This window comes from Echinops telfairi, unplaced genomic scaffold (assembly GCF_000313985.2).
Source record: "Echinops telfairi isolate 266 unplaced genomic scaffold, ASM31398v2 ScPeMD7_18;HRSCAF=68, whole genome shotgun sequence".
NCBI lineage: Eukaryota > Metazoa > Chordata > Mammalia > Afrosoricida > Tenrecidae > Echinops > Echinops telfairi.
Genome location: NW_022103915.1, coordinates 10,034,724 through 10,057,350, shown reverse-complemented (window position 1 = coordinate 10,057,350; position 22,627 = coordinate 10,034,724). Strand labels below are relative to the sequence as shown.

The following is a 22,627-nucleotide window of genomic DNA, read 5'->3' as shown; positions in this document are numbered from 1 at the left end:
TTCAAGTGCTTCTGGGGCACTCACATCATCACCCTGTTTATTAGCAGCCAAAGCCTTTAGCGTTTGCATGCCCCAGAGACTCCTGACCTAAGCCAGCCAGCAGTAGTGCATGACACGAGGTGCTGGGGAGAAAAGGCACTGATTGGGGGACGAAGGTGACCAAGGCTTTGGATAGTGACCAGAGCTCAGGAGTGGTGTCCCCGGCAGTGAACACGGCTGCTAAGGTTTAGTGGGATCGTCCACTTTCCCAATGAAGAGGAGGTTGTTGGAGTCTCCAGGCAAGATCAGCATGAAAAAGGGTCTATTGAAACTGAGGGGCGTGAAGGGTTTCTCCTTGGCCCGGACCGGGAGCTTGGTTTCGGTGGCCGCTGCGGCCTCTGTGCCCACCTCGCTGACATCCAGCACAGCCTTGTGGGTAGCCTGTCAAAGGAGAAGTGAATGTTAGCCATCTCCGTGGGGACATCTTTGCACATCTGAATTTGGGCACGTTGTACAGGATGTCACCACCTACCTTGGGAGAAGAATCAACATTCTAAGCCCAGATTCTTGGCCTTACTTTGGGGAATAAATTGTAGTTGCTGTTGCTACCAGTCATGTGTTAAACAATGGAACTGGAGGTTGGTCTCGAGCATTGGGCTATCTTTTTAAGGTCTCTCTTTTCTGGTGTGATGGACAACAGCCACTTGGAAAGAAGAGCTAGGAGCATTCAGGGACAGTGAGTTTCTGGTTAGGTGGGGGAGGGTCAACTCTGAAAAGGAAAGACACTTGAAGAGTGTCCTCAGTGTCACTGGGTTATCCATGTCGACTGTTGAACTGGTTTGTGTGCTGCTGGGTATGTGCTTGACCACAATACCCTTGAAAGTAAAGTGCATGTTTGTTTGCCGTTCTAAACAAGGAAGAAGACATTTAAATTGTATTTAGCATGAGTAGAGATCCGAATAATAGTGCTAGAAAAGGCAGTTATGGAAGCTGTGTGTGCCCGGTTGAGGGAATGATACCAGGAACATTCAAACCATGCTTCAGATCAAGGATGCTGTGATTTCTGGCTGAGGTCAAAGGAAGGTAATGGGAAGTCAGGTACAAGTCTAACTGGCACAACTTCAAAGTTATCATTTCCTTTTCTTCCAAGGTGGCAAAAACTACAGCCATGAGGAAAGCTGGGATTGAATTCTTTGTTGTTGTTGTTGTTGATTTTCAATTTCTGATTTTATGTAATTATTAAGATAATTTTTTTATTTTATCTTTTTATTAGGGGCTCATACAACTCTTATCACAATCCATACGCACATCAATTGTGTAAAGCGCATTTGTACATTCATTGCCCTCATCATTCTCAAAACATTTCCTCTCCACTTAAACCCCCGGCATCAGGTCCTCATTTTCCCCCTCCCTCCCCGCTCTCCCCTCCCTCGTGAGCCCTTGATAATTTATAAGTTGTTATTTTGTCATATCTTGAATTCTTACAAGGACTGGAATTTGGTGATTTGCTATAACACCCAATTTTAGGGAAAAACAACAAGGGACAGAGCAGAATGACTATAATTACAGAAAGTCCTAGATTTGAGCTCCAGGTCCACCCTGTGTTGTTGGAACCAGCATAGAGACCATGTGCCTCAGTGTCCAAATCTCTAAAAGGGTGGTGACAATAGTATGTAACCCACAGGGTTGTTTGGCGAATAAAACCAGGCCACACACAGCAAGTTCCTACACACTTGTTAGCAATAACAATGGCTACTGTTATTGGATGGGACAAGGCTGGGCATTCCTGAACATTGGATCCCTTCTTTGGCTTCTGGGGAACGAGTCTTAATCTGGGCTTATGTGCTCCTTTCTGAGTTTAAGGAGCTAGGGGCACCTTGAGAATACAGGCACGGCTGTCCCTATACTCACAAAACATTCTGCTTGGTGTCCCTGCAAAATCTGTGCTAGAATCGAAATCCCCAGGCCTGTGGAACTTGGGTTTCTCTGTTAGCTTCATGAGGCCCCATCTGATATTTGACATATAGAGTGGGGGAGCCAAAAAGCAAAACTGGTGGATTGAGGACAGGGGATGGCATCTTGTGACATCATAGCCGCACAAAAAAGAAAGGGCCCAAATGTTCATCAGCTGATGAATGGATAAACAAAATGTGGTCAGTTCATACAATGGAGCATTGTTCCCCCTATAAACAAGGAAATGTAGCTGTGTGCTGTGATATGAAAGGACTTTGAAAGCATTGTGCTAAGTGAAAGAAACTAGACACAGAAGTCCACATGCTGTGTGATAAGAAATGTCGAGACTAGGAAACTCCTTAGAGAAGGCAGAGTAGCTGTTGGCAAGGCCTGGAGTGAGAACCGCAGGAGGGACTGCCCTCGAGCAGGGGTTCCTTGAAGGTTGGTGAAAATGGTCTGGACTAACATCGCAGTGATGGTTTTCCATCCTTGTTAACATAGTAAAAGCCACGGAAATGATTCATTTCAAATGGCCTGTGATTCATATTTTAAAAATAGAATTCAGCTAAGTGAAACAAAATACTTAAAGGAACGGAAACTTAGTAGGGGATCAATGTCTATCCGTTGTCGCTCCCTTCTCTTCCTCCTTAGAGCCTGGATGGGTGTAGATGGGTGGATGGAGGACAGTGGATGGATTCACGCATGGATGGATGAGAAATGAATGCAGAGATGAATGACCTTGTGAATGAATGAATGAGTGAATGAGTGGATGGATGCGTGCATGGCAGATACAGTACTATCTACTGTAACACTACCTGGGGGGCCCAGGCACTTAATCTGCATGCATACATTATGAAGATGGCTTTATCAGCAATGCCCCCTCCCTGAATCTACCTAGCACTGAGATCCGCACATAGCAGGCTTCCGCTCATGGTTCCTCCCGAGCAGCAGGCTCAGGATCACACGAAGAGGCTGCCAGTCTCCAAGGCTGATGTTTCACTACAACGCTCCCAAGCAGAGTCTTTTTAAACCGTTAAGCTCTGAACACATATATGAGAGGTAAATTATAGTTATATAGGTCTCTCTGCACTTCCTGAAGGGGACAGCTAGTGCTAAGTTCTATTACTGAAAGATTCTATAGGCGAAAGAAAAAGGAAAGGAAGTAAAAAAGGAAGCAAGAGAACAATGCAGGAAACATCAAAAGAAGATGGAAAGAATGCAGTGTCTCTACCAGAAATAATTTGGTTGTTGTTTACCATTTCGGGAGGTAGCATATGATCAATAATGATTGGTACTGAAGAAAGACGGTCAAGCTGCACTGACAGCATTGGTGAAAAACAAGGAACTAGTGGACTGCTGACTGAGAGGCTTCAGTAAATGGCTGAAACACCGGCAAACGCTGACCGGTGTATGTGAAGACATTTGGAAGACAGCTACCTTGCTACCAACTGGGAGAGATCTATGTTTGTGCCCATTCCAAAGAAAACCCATCAAATGGAATATGGAGATGGTCAGGCAATGTCAAGAATTTCACCTGCTAGCAAAGTTTCGGCTGAAGATAATTTAAAAAGATGACGGTTGTACATGGATAGGAGAATGCTTGGTTCAGAGTAGGATTTGGGAATGAGGGATGCAATTATTGATGTCAGATGGGTCTCGGCTGAAACAGAGAATACAACTTTCTGTATGGTTCCTAACAAATTATAGTTAACATCGTGAAGGATGGGAATTCCAGAACACCTGACTGTGCTCGTGTGGGACCTGCACACGGATCAAGAGGCTGCCATTTGCACAGAACAAGAGGATACGTGTGTGGTTCACAATTGGAAGTGATGTGTAGCGGGGGTGTGGCTTTCCACCTGATGTCTTCACCTTATAAGTAGTCTGAGAAGGTGGACTATGTGAGGAAGAAGGTAGCATGGGGATTGGAGGAAGACTCATTAACAACCTGGGGGGTGTGTATGGCACAGCCTTGCTGGCCAGAACTCAAGGTGACTTGAATGGGGTGTCATATTTGCTTTAGTAGCAGGCCATTCAACAAAACCACACAATAAAACAGAACTCCCGTGAGATGGTGTGACCCAATAACTGCCCCGTGCACTCAGCTATCTTGAAGGCAGGCAGGAGCGTGCCTTGTGACCCACGACGTCGCGGAGGCAACCCCATTGGCATTTGTAAGTACCTCGCCTTGGAAATGACCCTTTACCTTGGCTGTGCCTGAGAGGGAGCCCGGAAACTCACCCTTAAGCCTCTTATCTGCAGGGGGTAGAGGAACATCTCCTGGTAGCAAAAGACAGGTCTTTCCCCCAAATTTAATTCCCAGAAAGTGTCTTCCATGGGCTTCCCCCTGAGTGCAAGGCCAGGCCCTCAGAATCAGGCTGAGCAAAGACAGGGAGGAACGAGGGCGCACTGTCATGGATAAGTTGAGTCTCAGAAGGGGCGTGTGATTACCTCAATGTCATGCAACCAGCTAGCGGCAAAACGAACCCACACTGCGACCCCCAAACCCCAGACCCAACTTGCACGTCATTCCAACTCATGGTGACCCCACGTGTTAACAGAATACAATTGATCCCTAGGGCTTTCCTGACTCTAATCTGTATGGTAACGGATGACAAATCTTTCTTCCATAGCCCTGATGTGTGGGTTCGAGCCACCAACCGTTAGGTTGGTACTTGAACTCAAAAAGGTCGTGCCATCCACTGACCACCCATTACTTCATCCTACTGTCTTAGCACGTGTCTAGCTTGTTTATTTGACCTATCTAGAACAGTTCCGGAGCCCTGAAACCAAACCAACACCCCAGAGCCTTACCTTTAAAGAAAATATGGTTCACCAGGACTATGGCCGTGTTACGATCAAGGCCTTGGATCAAGTCCACAATTTTCCCTCTGGTTTCCTTCTCCACATAGTGATTGATACGCTTCTGGGCCCCAGAGAGGTTGGAGAAATCTGTAGGAAAGACTTTAGACTCATACAGCCTCTGGGTGTTGCTCAAGAATTGAGTCTGTACCTGTAGCTCCTTTTTGACGAAGAGTGCGTTGCCATGTTCAATTCCAGGTCTTTGCTGGAGATATTAAGAGAACAGACAAGCAGTTGGAAACCCCGGTGGATGCTGGATTCTGGGGTCTTCTTGAGGTTGAAGCCCAGGCCTTGGAGAATCTGGGTCTTGGTGTCAGATCTGGCCCCCAGGGAGAGCATGGCCAGGGCCGTCGAGATAGTCACAGGAGAGAAGAAGATGTTCTGATGTGGGTCCTTCAAGGCCAGCCTCCTGTACAGGCGGAAGGCAAAGTCGATGTTGCTGGAGGACACTGGAGCAGTGGGCATCTTCCTCATGGAAGAAGGGCAGGCGGATCCCCTGCCTGGGGGACTGGACAGGAGCTCACAACACATTGGAGCGCAGAGGCCAACCACTACAAGAACTCGGCAAAATGACCAAAATGTCATTTCGGAAGAGAGACGTCTGCAAGAGAGGAGAGAGCCATTGAAAGGATGTAAACTGAGGGTCTAGACCCAGAATCACATCTGGTCCAATAAAATATCGTTCCCTTTACATTCGTTTGGTGATCGCAGAGAGGTTGTTGGGAACAAAGAGGTTGTGACCGATCACCTCCCTTAGCAATAAAAACCATCTATTGTCATCAGAGCCATGCTGACGACATTCGTGAGGACCACACGCAAGGCAGAATGGACCAGTGCTCCCTTGAGCTATCCATCGCTGTGATCTTGTGGGAGCTGACCCCAGGCCTCTCCTCCCGGCGACTCTGGGGTCCCAGGCACCGAGTGTTCAGTTAGTATCTAGCACTCCCCACGGGAACCTCGCAGAGACTCCCAGTGAACAATCAGTAATGACACACACCATAGTGGGCAGGGCATATTCTTGGGTGGTGCCTCGGTCGATCCTCGCAATAACCCCACAAGGCAGGGCGTATGGCTGCCCTTGTTTGAGCCTTAAAGAGCCTTTGCCCCTTAATTCAGGTCACACAGCTAGTCTGGAAGACTTCATTTGCTTTAACACCTCTTTGCAGAGGAGCTTCAACTTTATGGATCAACTCCAAGTTAGAGTAGGAAGCAGGCCGATTCCTCCCTGGTGAGCGTGCACAGAGTGGTGGGAAGATGGTACAATCTCACACAGGGTGGCATGGGATTCAGGCAGAGGCAAGGGGAAAGGACAAGCAGGTGGGTGCCCCAGGGGTCACATCTGTCTGAGGGCTTCTCTTCAACATCCCCTCCCAGAGGACCTGGTGACCTTTGACTCCATGACCCCTGGTTACAGCTCCATGTCTTCAGAACCACCTGCTGTCCACGTGAACCCATTCTCCCCACCAGGGCACTCAGGCACGGACTCTTCCTCTAGTTGAGAAAAAGGAGACTGGCCTATTATAAGTGCAATCCAACCAACAAAGGAAGCAATTATTTGACCAGAACTGGGGAAGGAGAAGACCCTTTGCCCGGGGTCACGGAAATATGGGCATACACGGTCACTTATCGATGTCGGATGTGTGGCAGCCACGCTCCCAACAACCTTTTTCTGATCACTGAGCGTCTGTAGCCAAATACAGCTTTACCGGACCGGAGAGGATTAGAATGGCAAGGAGCTACGTGAGGGATCTTTTGTACAGAATGAATAATGCTTTGGCCAAACTGCTCATTCCTCTCATTTCCCTGCATCCATTTGATGGCGGGTGCATTGAGTTTGTGTGGAGCGCATGCCCAGGGAGATTTGAGATTGATCAGATTGCAAGCATTGTTTGGTCGTTTTGTGTTTATATTTTTGTCTACTGTGGACTATCCTCTCTCAGCTGGACGACTCGTCCCTATCCACCCATACACTGCACCCTTTCCCAATATGTCCTACGTGGACCTCATAGGCTGCCCCCTGCCTGAGCCTGCTCCTTCTTTTCCTTCTCCAGCGCGCCCACCTGGCCATGCTGCCCCCTCAGTCAAAAAGCTGGCCATCACCGCACCCTTCATCACCCTCCTCCCCAAGGCCCAAAACTTAGCATTCTTCCTCCAGCAATTGTTCCAAGCGCCGCCTTCCCTCCATCCACGCGTCCTCCCTATGAGCCAGACCCTCACTGTCCCTTCTCTGGGCAGTCTGAAAGGACACAAAGTCAGCTCTCTGCCTCCAGTGTCATTTCTTTTCTCTTTTTTTTGATAATGAAGTTTATTTATGTACTTTTAAGTTTCATTTTATTTATTTATTTTTTAATAGTTTTATTAGGGGCTCATACAACTCTTATCATAACCCATACATACATCAATTGTGTAAAGCATATTTGTACATTCATTGCCCTCATCATTCTCAAAACATTTCCTCTCCACTTAAGCCCCTGGCATCAGGTCCTCATTTTTCCCCTCCCTCCCCGCTCCCCCCTTCCTGATGAGCCCTTGAAAATTTATAAATTATTATTTTGCCATATCTTGCACTGTCTGACGTCTCCCTTCACCCACTTTTCTGTTGTCCATCCCCCAGGGAAGAGGTCACATGTAGATCCTTGTAATCGGTGCCGCTTTTCCAACCCACTCTCCCTCAATGCTTCCAGTATCACCACTCACACCACTGGTCCTGAAGGGATCATTTGCCCTGGATTTCCTGTGTTTCCAGTTCCTATCTGTACCAGTGTACATCCTCTGGTCTAGCCAGACTTGCAAGGTAGAATTCAGATCATGATAGTGGGGGCGGGGAGGAAGCATTTAGGAACTAGAGGAAAGTTGTATTTTTCGTCGTTGCTACATCGCACGCTGACTGGCGTGTCTCCTCCCCGAGACCCTTCTGTAAGGGGATCTCCAGTGGGCTACAAATGGGCTTTGGGTCTCCACCGGGCACTCCCCGCCTCATTTGCTACGGTAAGATTTTTTGTTCTGATGATGCCTGATATGTCAGATATTGAGGTCTCCTTGGTGCATGGGACACTGCTATGGAGCAGAGACTTGGCAAGGTCAGTCCTCCAGCTGGCATCGGCCACCCACATCATGCCTACATGGGACAGGCCTTCTAAGTTCACTTCTCTCTCATGTCGTAGTCAAGAGACTCCTTCCATCTCGATCAGGAACAGATATCAAAGTGGGATTGGGCAGGTGCCCTCTGGTGCCCACACACACGTGTGCAGGAAACAGATTACTACTGTGTGCCTGTATCAGGGGGAAGTCTTCTCTGGGAAGGAGAGGAACTGCGAACGAAAGGGTGACCCAGTTCTCACTGTCCTTACCAGAAAGTGTTCGGGGCCCAAGGTGTTTGGGGCCGAGGCAGCCCGGATGGGAGGCTTAGAGAATGACTCTTATCTCAGAGGGATACTCTCGGATCACCGCGCTGGACTCCACCAAGCTGACCTCTCAAGGGCTGCCCACAGTGGACAGAGTGAAACTCTCTCTATAGCACACACCCAGAGCACCCGGATGCTGCCGGGTTATGCATTGGGCTACAACGTCAGCAGTTCAAAAGCACCCGCCCTTCCTCGGGAGACAGCCGGGGCTTTCTACCTCCACACAGAGCCACAGTCTCGGGAACTCAGAGGGCCAGTTCCACCCTTCCTATGGGGCCACGATGGGTCTGCGTCCACTCGATGGCAGTGAGTTGCATTTGAGTTGTGCACCTGCCCAGGGAGATTTGAGTATTTCTTCTCGCTTTGACCCATAACCCACCGGGATGCCCCACCTGCAGTCCAACATGAGCAAGAGGATTTATTTGCTCATGGTTGACCTCAGCCTCATTCTAGCACAACCCCTCACCAACACCTCAATGCTGGGAAGGGCTGAAGCTTCTCCTGAGAGGCCCCCTCCCCTTGCTCATGGAAAACCCCATCTTCCTCACTCTTGCAAAATGCCCTGCTCCTTTTCCTATGGCTCTCTCACTCACCCAACCCAAATGGCTTCAGGGACTGGATAGCGTGGGTTCCCTCAGTTCACCTCCCTTCCCCTCTTGCATTGGCCTCATTCCCCAGCTCTCTTGTTCAACAGTGTCGCTTCACCCAGCGCCCTACATTTCTTGGGGACTTGTGACACATATCCTTTGGGAAAGATCCCAGCCCTGGAAGAACACAAACACCTGCACCCTTCTGCTACGTGCCGCTTTGGCTAGTGACTCACAAGACAGCTTGGTTCCCTATAAATCATTTGTCATGACTCTTTGTTGAATTGGGCAGATCTGCTGCACACATGTTCAAAAAGCAGGGGTGTCACTGTGAGGACAGAGGTATGCCTGGCTCCCACTCCGGGATTTCCCCATCACCTCACGCATGGGAAAGTTGGACAATCCATCAGGAAGACCACAGAAGGGTAGATGTCTGTGAATTATGGTGCTGGCGAAGAATGGCGAAAGTCCCACGGGCAGCCTGAAGAACAAACACATCCATGTCGGAGGAAGCACAACCAGAGTGCTCTTTAGACGCACGGGTGGCGAGAGGCACTTTGTGTTGTCGGGAGAGACCAGTGCCTGGGAAAGGACTTCACGCTCGGGAAAGCCGAGGGCCAGCAGACGAGAGGAAGGGCCTCCACGAGATGGGTGGACACAGTGGCCGCAACCGTGGGCTCCAACATCCCGGCAACAGTGAGGATGGCAGGGCACTGGGTGGCTCTTTGTTCGGGTGTCCATTGGGCCGCTTTGAGTCAGCGCTGACTTGACAGCCACAACACTAACCTTTGTTGCAGGAGCTCGGTGGCACCGAGGTGACCCAATCCGCTGCTGAACGAAAGGCTGACAATTATAACCCCCTCCATGCGCTGCAGGACGGGGATGACGCGGTCTGCTTCTGTGAACAACGACGTATAGGAAGCATTCTGGGACCGTTCTACTCGACCTAGGGTCTCCATGACTCAGAGTCACCTGGACAGGAATAGGGTTTCTTTTCTTTTTTTTGATAACATGAGTTTTATTTTTATTTTTTTATTTATTTTATTTTTTAACATTTTATTAGGGGCTCATACAACTGTTATCCCAATCCATACACACATCAATTGTGTAAAGCGCATTTGTACATTCATTGCCCCATCGTTTCTCAAAACATTTTCTCTCCATTTAAACCCCCGACATTAGGTCCTCATTTTTCCCCTCCCTCCCGGCTCCCCCCTCCCAGGGTTTCTTGACTGTTCTGTTTTTAACCTTCATCTGGCAAGCAACACCACTAGATATCACCAATCGACTCACTTCCCTATTATTATTTTTACGTTACATAGTGCAGCGGATGACGGTTGAAGGAGCAGATCATTCATTTACACTCAACATTTCATACATGGTTTGTTTCACTGCCCTCCCCGCGCTGTACCGTCGTCTGCTCCACGTCCTCCCCATCTTTCCTGTTCCTACCCCTCCCCCTTCTCTCCTGACTCCCGAGCTTGGTCCTTCCGTGAATACTGTCCCTTCTGATTTTCACTGGTTGGTTATTCCAGTGTGCGTACCCCACTAGCGTTATTGTTCCCCTTAGAGATTGATTGATGAGAACTGGTCCAGACCTAAGGGCCACGATCTTAGGGGCTCCACCAGCCTCCGCCCACTAGTAAGCCTGGTGTCTTTCATGATTGTGATTTTTTTCCTTCCACTCTGTCCACGTGATTCCTTTCAGAGCAGTTGGCTGTGGTACCCGGGCACCATCTACTTCTACTCCCAAGCTTTAAAGACCCCAGTTGGCACTCACTCAAGGTCGATGGAGAACATTGTCTTTGTGAACTATGTTCTGCCAATGGACCGTAGTGTGACCAGAGACTGCCGTCCTGAGCCCCCAGGCTCAGCAACTCATCCCCCCAAGGGGTTTGGTTACATCTAAGAAGTGTTCATCACGGCAGGGAGTGAGTCCGGGCTGACCACCCCCACAGTGGGGTGAACCAAGAAGGGAACATAACAGATCAGCAAGGGAGCAAAGCAAAGCCACAACCCCCCTCAAGAGCCCCCAAACTGGACTTCAGACTAGGAGGGGCAGTTCCCAGAACTTCCCAGGACCGGTGGGGAGAGATAGTCATAAAGGTTGGCGCACAGACCTGGAATTATGTATGCTTTTTCAGTTTTGTTTTTGCTAGATTTTTTTGGTTGTTGTTTCTCTTTTGATTGACTTCTTTGTTTTCTGTCTTGTTTTGTCTCTACTGTTGTTGGTTTGCCTACCTACACAAGGTAGGCATGGAAAGCAAGCTGAGGGGAAAGCAATGGGACTGATGGTTCTGGAGGGGCTTGGGGGAGGAGGAGGTGGGGAAAGGAGCGGGGAGCAAACAACGCCAAAGACAGGGGAACAACTAGGGAAATAAAAGCAACAACAAGGAGAACGTAGAGATCCCAGGGGTGTTAGAGCAACAAACAGCAATCCACCTGAGAGGAATGACTAAGAGGCAGAAGAAGGGTGAGCATGATGGTGGGGCAGGAGGGAGATCAAAGGAAACAGGAAAGATCTAGGAAGCAACGCTGCGGATTCAGTATAAACAGAGGTGTGCATTTATGTAACTATATTAATTCATAAAAAATGGAGGTATTGGCCTAGGTACATATATTTACATGGCAATACACTGAGGAAGTGGACTGACTTTGGGCCTCTGCTCAAGCCTTCCCTCAACACAAGAACACTTTGTTCTAACAACCTGGCACTCTGTGATGCTCACCCTCCCGACAAGATTGCTGAAGACAAAATGAGTGCATAAGCAAAGGTGGTGCAGAAAGCGGATGGTGCCAGCTATCAAAAGATATAGTGTCTGGGTCTTAACAAGCACCATCTGGCAGAGAAGCAACAAGCCCACATGGAAGAAGCACACCAGCCTGTGTGATCATGAGGTGTCAACAGACTCAGGTAAATAACAGGAACCAGAAGACCCAAAACAAACAAACTAACTAACTAACTAAATATTGCTGAGAACGAGGGGGGTTGAAGAAGAGACCCAAAACCCATCTGTAGACAATAAGACATCCCCTAACAGAAGGATTTGAGGAAGGGATGAGTCAATCAGGGTGAAGTATAGCACCGATGAAACACACAATATTCTTCTGGTTCTTTGAGACTTCCTCACCCCCCACTATCATGACCCCATCCTGCATATCAGTTCTGGTTATACCGGAGCATGTACACTGGTACAGATAAGAGCTCATGACTCACAAAATCAAAGTCAGATAAACCCCTTGGGAACAGAAATGGAAGAAGTGATACCAGGAGCGAAGAGGGGAGGAGGGAGGCGGAAGGGAAGAAGGGGGATTGCTACCATCACGCCTAACACTCCTGCCCAAGGGAATTAACAACATAAATGTTGGTGAAGGGAGACAGTGGTTGGTGTAAAATATGAAAATAATAATAATTTACCAAGGGGTCACGGGGGTGGGCGGGGAGGGGTAGGGAGGGACAAAAGAGGATCCGATACCAAGGGCTCAAATAGAAAGTAAATGTTTAGAAAATGATGATAGTAACAAGTGTATAAATATGCTTGATATAATTGATGTTTGGAATGTTATCAGAGCTGTAAGAGCCCCCAAGAAAATGATTTAAAAAGAAGTGCTCCGAATTTAGTACCTTGTATGTTCTCACTCGCCTATTTCAACCTTCTCCATTTTTTAAAGTATCTGATTCCTTCCCCTACCACACACATTTTCACACACACACACACACACACACACACACACACACACACCATCCTTCTCAGCTGATAATCATGCCTTCTACTTCACATATCAGGGACACCCTAGGAAAAATAACTGCCCCAATTTCCTCCACCAAATACATATTCCTGCTTTTCTAGCACCCATTCCCTCATCTCTACCTCTCTGGTTCCCCTCCAATAGAGGAGGAACCCCTCTTTCTAACGGTCAATCCCACCCTTGATTTTGATAAACATCTTTCTTAGCATCTCAGACCCCTTCCACCTATTTTTACATATTTATTTATTTTTAAATAATTTTATTGGGGGCTCTTATGGCTCTTATAACAACTCTTGCATCCATTGTGCCAAGCACATGGGTACATATGTTGCCCTCATCTTTTCTCTATTTCAACACCTTCCTTATCTCGGTCCTTGCCATTGGATTAAAAACACCATCAAGCCCATAAAGACTAGCAAAGAAACCACAAGAATAATTTTAAAAACCCTTCCTTTCACCTTGACATTCCCTTCTAACTGCTTCTCTACCCTCTTTCTCCAGGGCCCTCAACTCATGGCCTTTGTGACTTCCCACAGCGCCCAGGCCCACTCCATCCAGCCTTGCTTCTGGGCCACAGACGCGTAACTCAGAGGTAGCTACAAAGCATGGAACACACTTAGTTTTTCGCCCGACAGCATGCCCGCTCGCTTCTGATCCTGAAGGTCTCAACGGCTTACCTAGGCCTTCTCTTTGGCTTTGAGGCACCATCTTCTCCTGGATTTCTCCTACCTGCTCGATGTTCCTCCTTAGCCACCTCTCCTGGCTCCTCTGCTGCCTCCTCTTCTTCTACCTAGTCCTAAAGTGCTTGAGACTCAGGTCTCTCCTCCCGTTTAATCTCTCTCTTTCCAGTAACCTCACCCCGATGTCTCTCTTGGTGACATAGATTCAATTCCAACTCATGCTCCGATGGCCTCACCACACCCATGGCTTCATTACTAAGGAATGCAAAGAAAACAGATTCTTTTCGCCCAGACCTTTCCCCTGAACTCGCTGTCTCTTCCATCTGATGTCTTCTCCTGGTGTACATGAGGACCTGAAGTGCAAGGTGACCTGACCTGGAGTCAGACTCTTTCCCAAACAGCGTCTCCAAGCAAAAAAATCAGAACCCAAACTCTTCCAACATCTTCACCAATGGCCCTGCCCTCCATCTAATGATTCAAGTCTGGGACTCGCCCCTCTTCATAATTGTCCTTGGCAACCCAGGACCAGTTCTCGTCAAATTGTCTTCTAAATATTTCTCAAATCCACCCACCTTTCTCTGCCTCCACCATTCACGGGTCTCTCTGCTCACCCTGCCCTGCTCCTTCCGTCTTCCACCTTGCACATGACAGTGAGCGTGGTCCCTCAGAACCCAGACGTGGCCATGCCACTTACCTATCTTCAAATGTCCCAAAGCTTCCATGTCCCAGAGCGAGGATGGGAATCTGAAATTCGATCTACTGGACACAGGGTTGGGTGTTTCTCGAGCTTCCAACACACCATAAAGCCCTCGATGTTGGCTTTGAGGCCTGCCCTACCCACTTTATCCGTCTTTCTGATCCTCTGTGGCCTTTAGTTTTCCCTGGATCTTCCGTGCTCTCAATCGTCCCTGCATCCAAGGTGTGTCCCTAAGAAGTCTCCCTTATCATGGAGGCCCTACATTGAGTCACTTCCCCAAGGAAGCTTTGTTGATCACCCAGATTTAAGTGGAGGGGAAAAAATCCTGCTATGAAGTGTTTGTCAAATGTCATTGTCTTATGAAGGAAAACCCTGCACTTTGTCATGATCTCACCTTTATTCTTGTGATTGGAAATTCCACAAATCAAGAGACTTTTTTGTATTTTGTTCCCCCCCCCCCATACCTGCTATAACTGAATGAGTGAAGATAAAATGAAGTGACCAGTTTACCTCTAACCTACTGCTACCGGGTCCATCTCAACTAGTCTCATCCCTCTAGGACAAAGCAGGACTGCCCCCCAGCATGTCCAAGGCCGTGGATCTCCATGGAGGCAGCCTGCCACATCTGGGTCTTGTAGGACAGCCGGTGGGTTTCCAGTGCTCGCCAGGTTGCAGCTAAACAGTTAACTTCTGCATCGCCAGGGCTCAGGAGTTTACCTCTGGGAGGTGATATTGAGGAGTAACAAGCAAGAGAAACTCTTTCAGCTGATAAAAGTCCATATTCTGATTAAGGCAATAGTTACCCAGGTGTGTGTGTGTGTGTGTGTGTGTGTGTGTGTGTGTGTGTGTGTGTGTAAAGCTTTGTTAAGCTGACATACACATTGGGTCAAGACAGTGCAGCTGACACTGAACTGGCCCTCTTGCTGTGAACAGGAAAGTGGACGAACTATATAAAACAATAGAGCTATTGAAAAATAAATGACCCAGTTCAGACAAGGAAGACAAGCAGAGAAAAGGAACAAATGAGATCATCTCTGTAATGGTCCAAGTTTCCTGCCTTGTGGTGCTTCCTAACTCCAGGGAGGAAGATTCAAGGTGAGCATGGTGGGCTTGCTGAGCTGAGGAGACAGAGATCAGAGTCTCAGAAGACTCAAGCAACTACACTTTGTGAAGAAAGGACTAGAATGAGATCTTGAGAAATATGCACAAGTCAGCTTTGGTGCATAACATGAAATCCCAAAAGGTATTCAAGAAAAGAACAATGACTGGGAAAAGATAAGCATTTCCCAGAGCTCACACAGAGCGGGGAGATATTGGCGTTCTAAGCAATCCAAGTGGAGAAATCTCCTGGATATCCACGGCATTCCGGAGAGTCCTACATGAATCACCGTCACAGCGGTAGGACTGAACTGGGTCTGGTTTAAAGCTAGGTTAGCCCACCCTAATAAAGCTTGAAGACCTCCTTTGACGGGAGGAAGTAAAACGCCTCCTGGGAAGGGGATGAAGTAACCCAATGCCTTGTCAGCACCCCAGAGGGAAGACGAACACCACAACGTGCAACTTACAGCGACAACACAAACAAATTAGATCTACTAAGCAATCAGCAATGGGACCCATTTCCAGAAGAAATGACAGTGATTTAAAATATGCGCAAGACTTTAAAGGAAGACATTAATGGAATGTGACCAACTGCAAAGCTATAAAAAAATAATAAAAAATCACAAACAGGAGCGGGAATAGCAATCGCAGAAGGGTAGGGATGAGGGGAGGAGAGGGGGGGAGGAAGGGGGACCCAATCACAATGATGGACACGGACGCCCGTCTCCAGGGGGAAGAGCAACAAAAAACGCAGGGGAAGGGGGACAGCGGTTGGGGTAAGACAGGAAAATAATAATAGTTCATAATCTACCAAGGGGGCGGGGAGGGAGGAAAGGGGGAAAAATGAGGAGCTGATACCAAGGGCTCAATCTAAAGTAAATGTCTAGAAATGAATGAAGGCAAGCGATGTGCAAACGTGCCTGATGCAATCAATGTGTGGGTTGTAACAAGAATTGTAAGTGTCCCAATAAAATGATTTTTTTTAAAAGAGAAAAAAACTATGACGCGACAACAACACATTTAAAAAAAATTTTAAAAAGCAAAGTTTACCAAGCACTGGGGGAAAAGAGAGCAAGAGTAAGTGCATTAATAAGTACCTGGGGGCTTGGTAGGGGACTTGGGCGGAGACAGCAGTGGGGATGAGAAGAAAATGTTCTGAAGTTGATTGTGGTGATGATGGCACAACTCTTTTTTTTTTTTTTCTTTTTTAACATTTTATTAGGGGCTCATACAACTGTTATCCCAGTCCATACACACATCAATTGTGTAAAGCGCATTTGTACATCATTTCTCAAAACATTTTCTCTCCATTTAAACCCCCGACATTAGGTCCTCATTTTTCCCCTCCCTCCCCGCTCCCCCCTCCCGCATGAGCCCTTGATAGTTTATAAATGGGTATTTTGTCATATCTTGCCCTGTCCGACGTCTCCCTTCATCCACTTTTTGGTTGTCTGTACCCCAGGGAGGAGGTCACACACAGTTCCATGTAATCGGTTCCCTCTTCCCTACCCATTCTCCCTTTACCCTCCCTGTTTTGCCACTCACACCACTGGTCCTATAGGGCTCATCCGTCCTGGATTCCCTGTATTTTCAGTTCCTATCTGTACCAGTGTACCTCCTCTGGTCTAGCCAGTCTTGCAAGATCGAATTCGAGTCATGGTAGTGGGAGCGGGGAGGAAACCTTTAGGAACTAGAGGAAGGTTGTATTTCTCATCATTGTTACATCACACCCTGACTGGCTCATCTCCTCCCCGAGACCCCTCTGCAAGGGGATCTCCAGTGGCCTACTAATGTGCTTTGGATCTCCACTCTGCACTCCCCCCATCATTCACTATGGTAAGATTTTTTGTTCTGATGATGCCTTACACCTGATCGATGGCACAACTCTTCTTCACAGGGTGGAACGATTACATTTTGTAATATAGGAATTATATGCAATACAATTATTTTCTGCGTCTGTCATGAGAAAGGTACTGACCAGGCTTCAGAAAATGAAGGTCGGCATACGCAAAGATAGGAACAATCCCAACAGATGTGAGGAGTTGGGAAGGAAGCCAGCAGACCAACAAGAGAGCCCCCGTGATCTGTGGATGACAACACCCGGTGATGTAACATTTGTAGAACGGGACCCCTGCTTGGGAGGCTTGGGAGAGGAAGGCTTGGGAATAGGAACACCCAAAAAAAAAAGTTTTAAAGAATGAATGGCCCAAAAGATATACATATTTTACTTGACGTAAATGATACTTGGAGAGCAACAACAACAAACGAGACCACATAAAACTAAACAAAAGGACTGTAAGCAGCCTGGTCATTCTGTCCCTGCCCTGTGTGATGACTACGCGGGGTTCCCAGTCTTCCGGGATGGACTTCTCCATCCCTGTCCCAGAAACGTGGAACCCTCCTGCCAGCCCGAGTTCAGAAGCACTCGCTCCACAGTCTTTCCTGAGTTCCCCAAGGACATCTGCCCCTCCTGTCAGTACGTGGAGCCCAGCTCATCACTTTACCTTATGGGGCGCCTGTTTCCCTGATCGGACAGCCTCGACACTGTCTTGGACTTCTCCCCAAGGCAGAGCAGGGGGCCAGTGTGTAGTGGAGTCAGAGAGAGTAATATAGAGATGGAAGAGGGCGTCTGAGGCTATCGAGGTGAAGGACGGTCAGTTCCCACTCTTCGTGATATGCACCCCTGTGTTTTACTTGGTGGGGCATCTGCTGGCAGGGAGGGATTTTCCCAAGCTCGTGAGAAGAACTTAGGTGCTTATTAAAGTCCAATTGGCCAGCCCCACCCAGAACTACTGAGTCAGACTTTCTAGGGAAAGGTAAGAAGATGGAAGGGAGAAGAACTGGGTCTTCCTTCATTGCAGTTCACCCAGGTTAAACTCCTCATTCCCTGGGTCCTCGGGGCTCCTGGAAATCCAAGGTCTGCTGTTCTTTCAGACTATGCCTGCTGGGGCAGCGGCAACTCAGGGGGTGACTCTCCCTGCTCGAAGGACCTTAACTTAGCTGGTCACTTTTAAGGAGATGTGCCCAGTGTCACAAGCCACATAAAGGGCAGAGCTAGGATTTGAACATCAGCCCGGTTCCGATGTCTTCTACCAACCCCCGGCCACTTGCAACCCTGCGAAAGTCCTGAAAATGCAAGGCCCTCCCATGGCAGGTGTTAGCCGGGGTTCAATGCTGGAGCACAAGAAACAGAGAATCATGTGGAGTGGGGAAGCAGATCTTTGCTTTTTAAAAGGCAAACTAGCAAGCACACCTTTCAGGAAAAGACAGGCTAACACCAATCGAAGGCCTCCATTCTTCTGTGGATGTGGCCGAGGGAGGCCTGGTAGAAGAAGGAGTTGACCTGCCCTGGAAGGGTGAGTCACGCTCTGAAAGGAAATGGGAGTGGGGGATAATTCGGGGCAAAGGGAGGGTCCAGGCAGGTGGAAAGGCATGAGCCGGGGTGTCTCAAGGCCAAGAAGGGATGCGGCTACGACCAAACCACTGTGGGGGCCCGCCAGGTGGAGATTGGTGAACTTTCTCCCCAGGGACGGGTGATGGCCATAGGTGGGATGGCTGTGGCTGAGGCAATGGGGGCTACCATGGTGGTCTTCCTTGTCAGCAAGCATGTGTGTTTTTCTGTGGCCCGGACCTTAGGGACACTCTGGCACCTAAATCACATGGCTTTGGCTGAGTCACCCTCCGACTTAATAGGTGCTCATCCGGCTCCAGTTATGGATCCGCATGAGGCCCCCAGCCGACCTCTCCGGCCTTGTCACCTACCCCTCCTGCCTTATGATGTGGCTTTTGCCACATGACTCTTGTTTCAGTTTTTCACACCAGCCATCTTCCCCCATCAGGGCCTTTGTACAACCTGGCCCCTCCACTTGGTAGAGCCTCTCTCTCCATCCTCTTCCACTCCTTCGTGTTTAAAGTAGACCTCGTTTCTGTCACGAAGAATGGAAATATGACTGAGCCAAGAAAGTCAGGTAGAAAAATATTTCAACTATGCAGCCATCAATGCCTTACAAAGCATTCAGTAAATGGAAGTTGATCAGAGCCCACTGGCGTTTTTTGAAAATGAGTCACCACTTTGGGAAAAACACACCTTTAAGCCTTTTGCACCCAGAGTGATGTTTCAAAAACAGGGGGGCTTCCCAGCCTTGAGTGCTCTCCCCAAATGCCGTAGTCCCAGAGAAGGGTCAGAGCCTCCAAAACCCCCATCATGCCCACCACAGCTTGTGAGCACACCTTGTCTGTGTGGTCAGATGCTGGGAAACTGCTTTCTCCACTGGACATTAGCTTCACACAAGGGCAGGGCCAGGTGTGTTGGTCTTGGGATCTAGCACAGGTCTCAATAGCCCTTAAGTCCAGGTTCATCTGATTGTGGTCCACATGGGGGGTGGGGGTGGATTCCGGTCTATGAGCCATCCCAGGAAAGCAGGTAAGAGTTCATTGGAGAGCTGCTTAGAAGGTGCTGGAAAGGCAGAGTGAATTTCATCGAGGTCCAATAGACCTGGGCATTGAAGGGTGAGTAGGAGTTCGCCAGGCAGGAGGAAGGCATTCCCATCAGAGGGAACAGCACAGATGAAAGGATAGTGTACAGTTAGTGGAAAAGAACTCAGAGGCTCAGGTGAGGGTGGTGGAAGGCCCCACGCATGGTGGCTCGCTCTCTGTTGAATACCTACTATGGGCCAGCAAGCCTTCCTACAAAACATGCGGTCAAGTCTCCACCATCCTTACCTGGGAATGTGACCTTCTAAAACAGGGCCTTCCCATATGACCGGCCCCACTATGAGACATGACATCCCTCACTGACCCATAGCCCTACAGGGGACAACACTGGAGACACAGTGTGGGAATTTCACCCGATCTGATCCTACCACACCGAGGCAAAACGCTAAGGTGTAGAACAGAACAGTAAGAGGAACAGAGCAAAGAAGTCCACAGGGAATACCAAAAATAGACTTCGGGGTCAGGGCTTGGCACCCCATCAGACACGACTGGAAAACACTCCTAAAGGCCAACAAACAGTCCTTGAACTAACTATAGCCCTTTCTTCTTTGTTTGTTTGTGTTTTTTGTCATTGGTTTTTTTGTTGTTGTTTTGTTTTCTTTTGTTGCTTTCTTTTGCTCTGTCTTGTTTTTGTGCATGTTATTATCTTCGCAGGTCTGTCTAAATAAGATAGGCTGGATGAACAATCTATAGGAGAAAACAACGGGACCGACAGTACTGGGGGACGGGGAAGAGGGGGCGGTGGGGGAAAGGAAGTGGTGCTATCAAACCCAGGGACAAGGGAACAACAAGTGATTCAAATCGGTGGTGAGGAGGGTGTAGGAGGACTGGTAAGGCATGATCAAGGGTAATGTAACCGAGACAAATTACTGAAACCCAAATGACAGTTGAGCATGATAGTGGGACAAGAGGAAAGTAAAAGGAAATAGCTATGAGGCAAAGGGTATTTATAGAGGTCCAAGTAAAGGCATGTACATATGTTAATATATTTATATATGAGGATGGGGAAATAGATCTATGTGCATATATTTATAGGTTTAGTATTAAGGTAGCAGATGGACTTTGGGCCTCCACTCAAGTACTCCCTCAATGTAAGCACACTTTGTTCTATTAAACTGGCATTCCATGATGCTCACCTTCCCAACACAATCACTGAAGACAAAAGCGGGTGCATAAGTAAATGTGGTGAAGAAAGCTGATGGTGCCCGGCTATCAAAAGACATAGCTTCTGGGGTCTTAAAGGCTTGAAGGTAAACAAGCGGCCATATAGCTGAGAAAAAACAAAGCCCACATGGAAGAAGCACACCAGCCTGTGTGATCATGAGGTGTCAAAGGGATAAGGTATCAGGCATCAAAGAAAAAAATCAAATCATTGTGAATGAGGGGGAGTGCAGATTGGGGACCCAAGACCCATCTATAGGCAACTGGACATCCCCTTACAGAAGGGTCTCAGGGAGGAGACAAGTCAATCAGGGTCCGGTGTAGCAACGATGAAACACACAACTTTCCTCTAGTTCCTAAATGATTCCTTCCCCCCACCCCACTATCATGATCCCAATTCTACCTTACAAATCTGGCTAGACCAGAGGATGTACACTGGTACAGATAGGAACTGGAAACACAGGGAATCCAGGTTGGATGATCCCTTCAGGACCAGTGGTGTGAGTGGTGATACTGGGAGGGTAGAGGGAGAGTGGGTGGAAAGGGGGAACCGATTACAAGGATCTACATGTGACCTCCTCCCTCCAACAGAAAAGTGGGTGAGGGGAGATGCTGGACAGTGCAAGATATGACAAAATAATAATTTATAAATTATCAAGGTTTCATGAGGGATTGGGGAGCGGGGAGGGAGAGGGAAAAAATGAGGAGCTGATGCCAGGGGCTTAAGTGGAGATGAAATGGTTTGAGAATGATGAGGGCAACGAATGTACAAATGTGCTTGACACAAAGGATGGATGTATGGATTGTGATAAGAGTTGCATGAGCCCCCAATAAAATGATTTTTTTTAAATGAAAAGAAAAGAGAGTCTTTGCAGATGTCACCCATTTAAGACGTGCCCACACTGGATGAAGGCGGCCCCTCGTTCAGTGAATGCTTATATAAAGAGGGACATTCAGGCAGGTCCCCTGGGTCGGGGAGGCCACATGTAGCAGAGACTGGATGGTCTGTCCCCAATCCCTCGAATCCCGAGGACAGCTGTCGACACGAGACACCAGCAAGAGTCAAGGAGGATTCTTCTAGAGCAGTGGTTCTCAACCCTCCTAGTGCCACGGCCCTTTAATACAATTCCTCACGCTGTGGTGACCCCCAACCATGAAATTATTTTTGTAAGTACTTCATAACTGTCATTTTGCTACCGACCCACAGGTTGAGAAGCACTGTTCTAGAGCCCTCTGAGAAAGCACAGCCCCGTGGCCACCTTGATGGCAGAGTCCTGGCCTCCAGACCTGTCAACGGCTACACTTGTGGTGTTTGAAGCCCCTCTGCTTGTGGTCATTTCTTACAGCAGGTGTAGGAATCAAAACAAGGCAATCTCACTGCCACTGAGGTGATGCCGGCTCACACGAGCCTGGAGGACAGGGTAGAGCAGCCTCTGAGTTTCTGAGACTGAAACTCTCCGGGGCGTAGAAAGCCCTAACTTTCTCCCTTGGAGGGGCTGGTCGTTTTAAACTGCTGACCTTGCGGTAGCATCCCAATGTGTAACCACAAGCCACCAGGGCCCCTTAGGAATTGAATATATCCCCTTTAAACATGGGTTGAGCCCAGGATCAGAGGCCCTCCGTAGCACATCCATCAACCAGCACTAAGTGGCTCCTTCAGCTGTCCCATGCCCCCAAAGACTGTCATGAGTGTTTCTGCATTCGACCGGTGCTCCACACTTACACCTCTGCAGGTCAGTGTCAGGGAAACAGGGCTGTCAGCAAAACACCTGGGCCAGGTCCCTAAGCATGTGCCCCTGGCCAGAATTCAGAGTGGGCTGGGATCTGAAGCTCATGCCCAGACCAGTGTGACCCTCTATGCGGGCTCTGTCTCCCTACTATCTTCAGCACTCTCTTTTCTTTTTTATTAATTTATTGGGGGCTCATACAATTCTTATCACAGTCCATACATACATCCATTTT

The 22,627-nt window shown here is 48.3% G+C and overlaps 1 protein-coding gene across 1 annotated transcript; it reads right to left on the bottom strand.

Moving 5' to 3' along the window:
• Window positions 1-219: 219 nt before the first annotated feature.
• Window positions 220-5,220, bottom strand: SERPINA9 (serpin family A member 9). The gene is given in 4 exon segments (XM_013003692.1): window positions 220-420; window positions 4,139-4,149; window positions 4,747-4,980; window positions 4,983-5,220. Coding segments are annotated over 4 exon segments (597 nt in total). The 5' UTR covers window positions 5,134-5,220.
• Window positions 5,221-22,627: the final 17,407 nt, after the last annotated feature.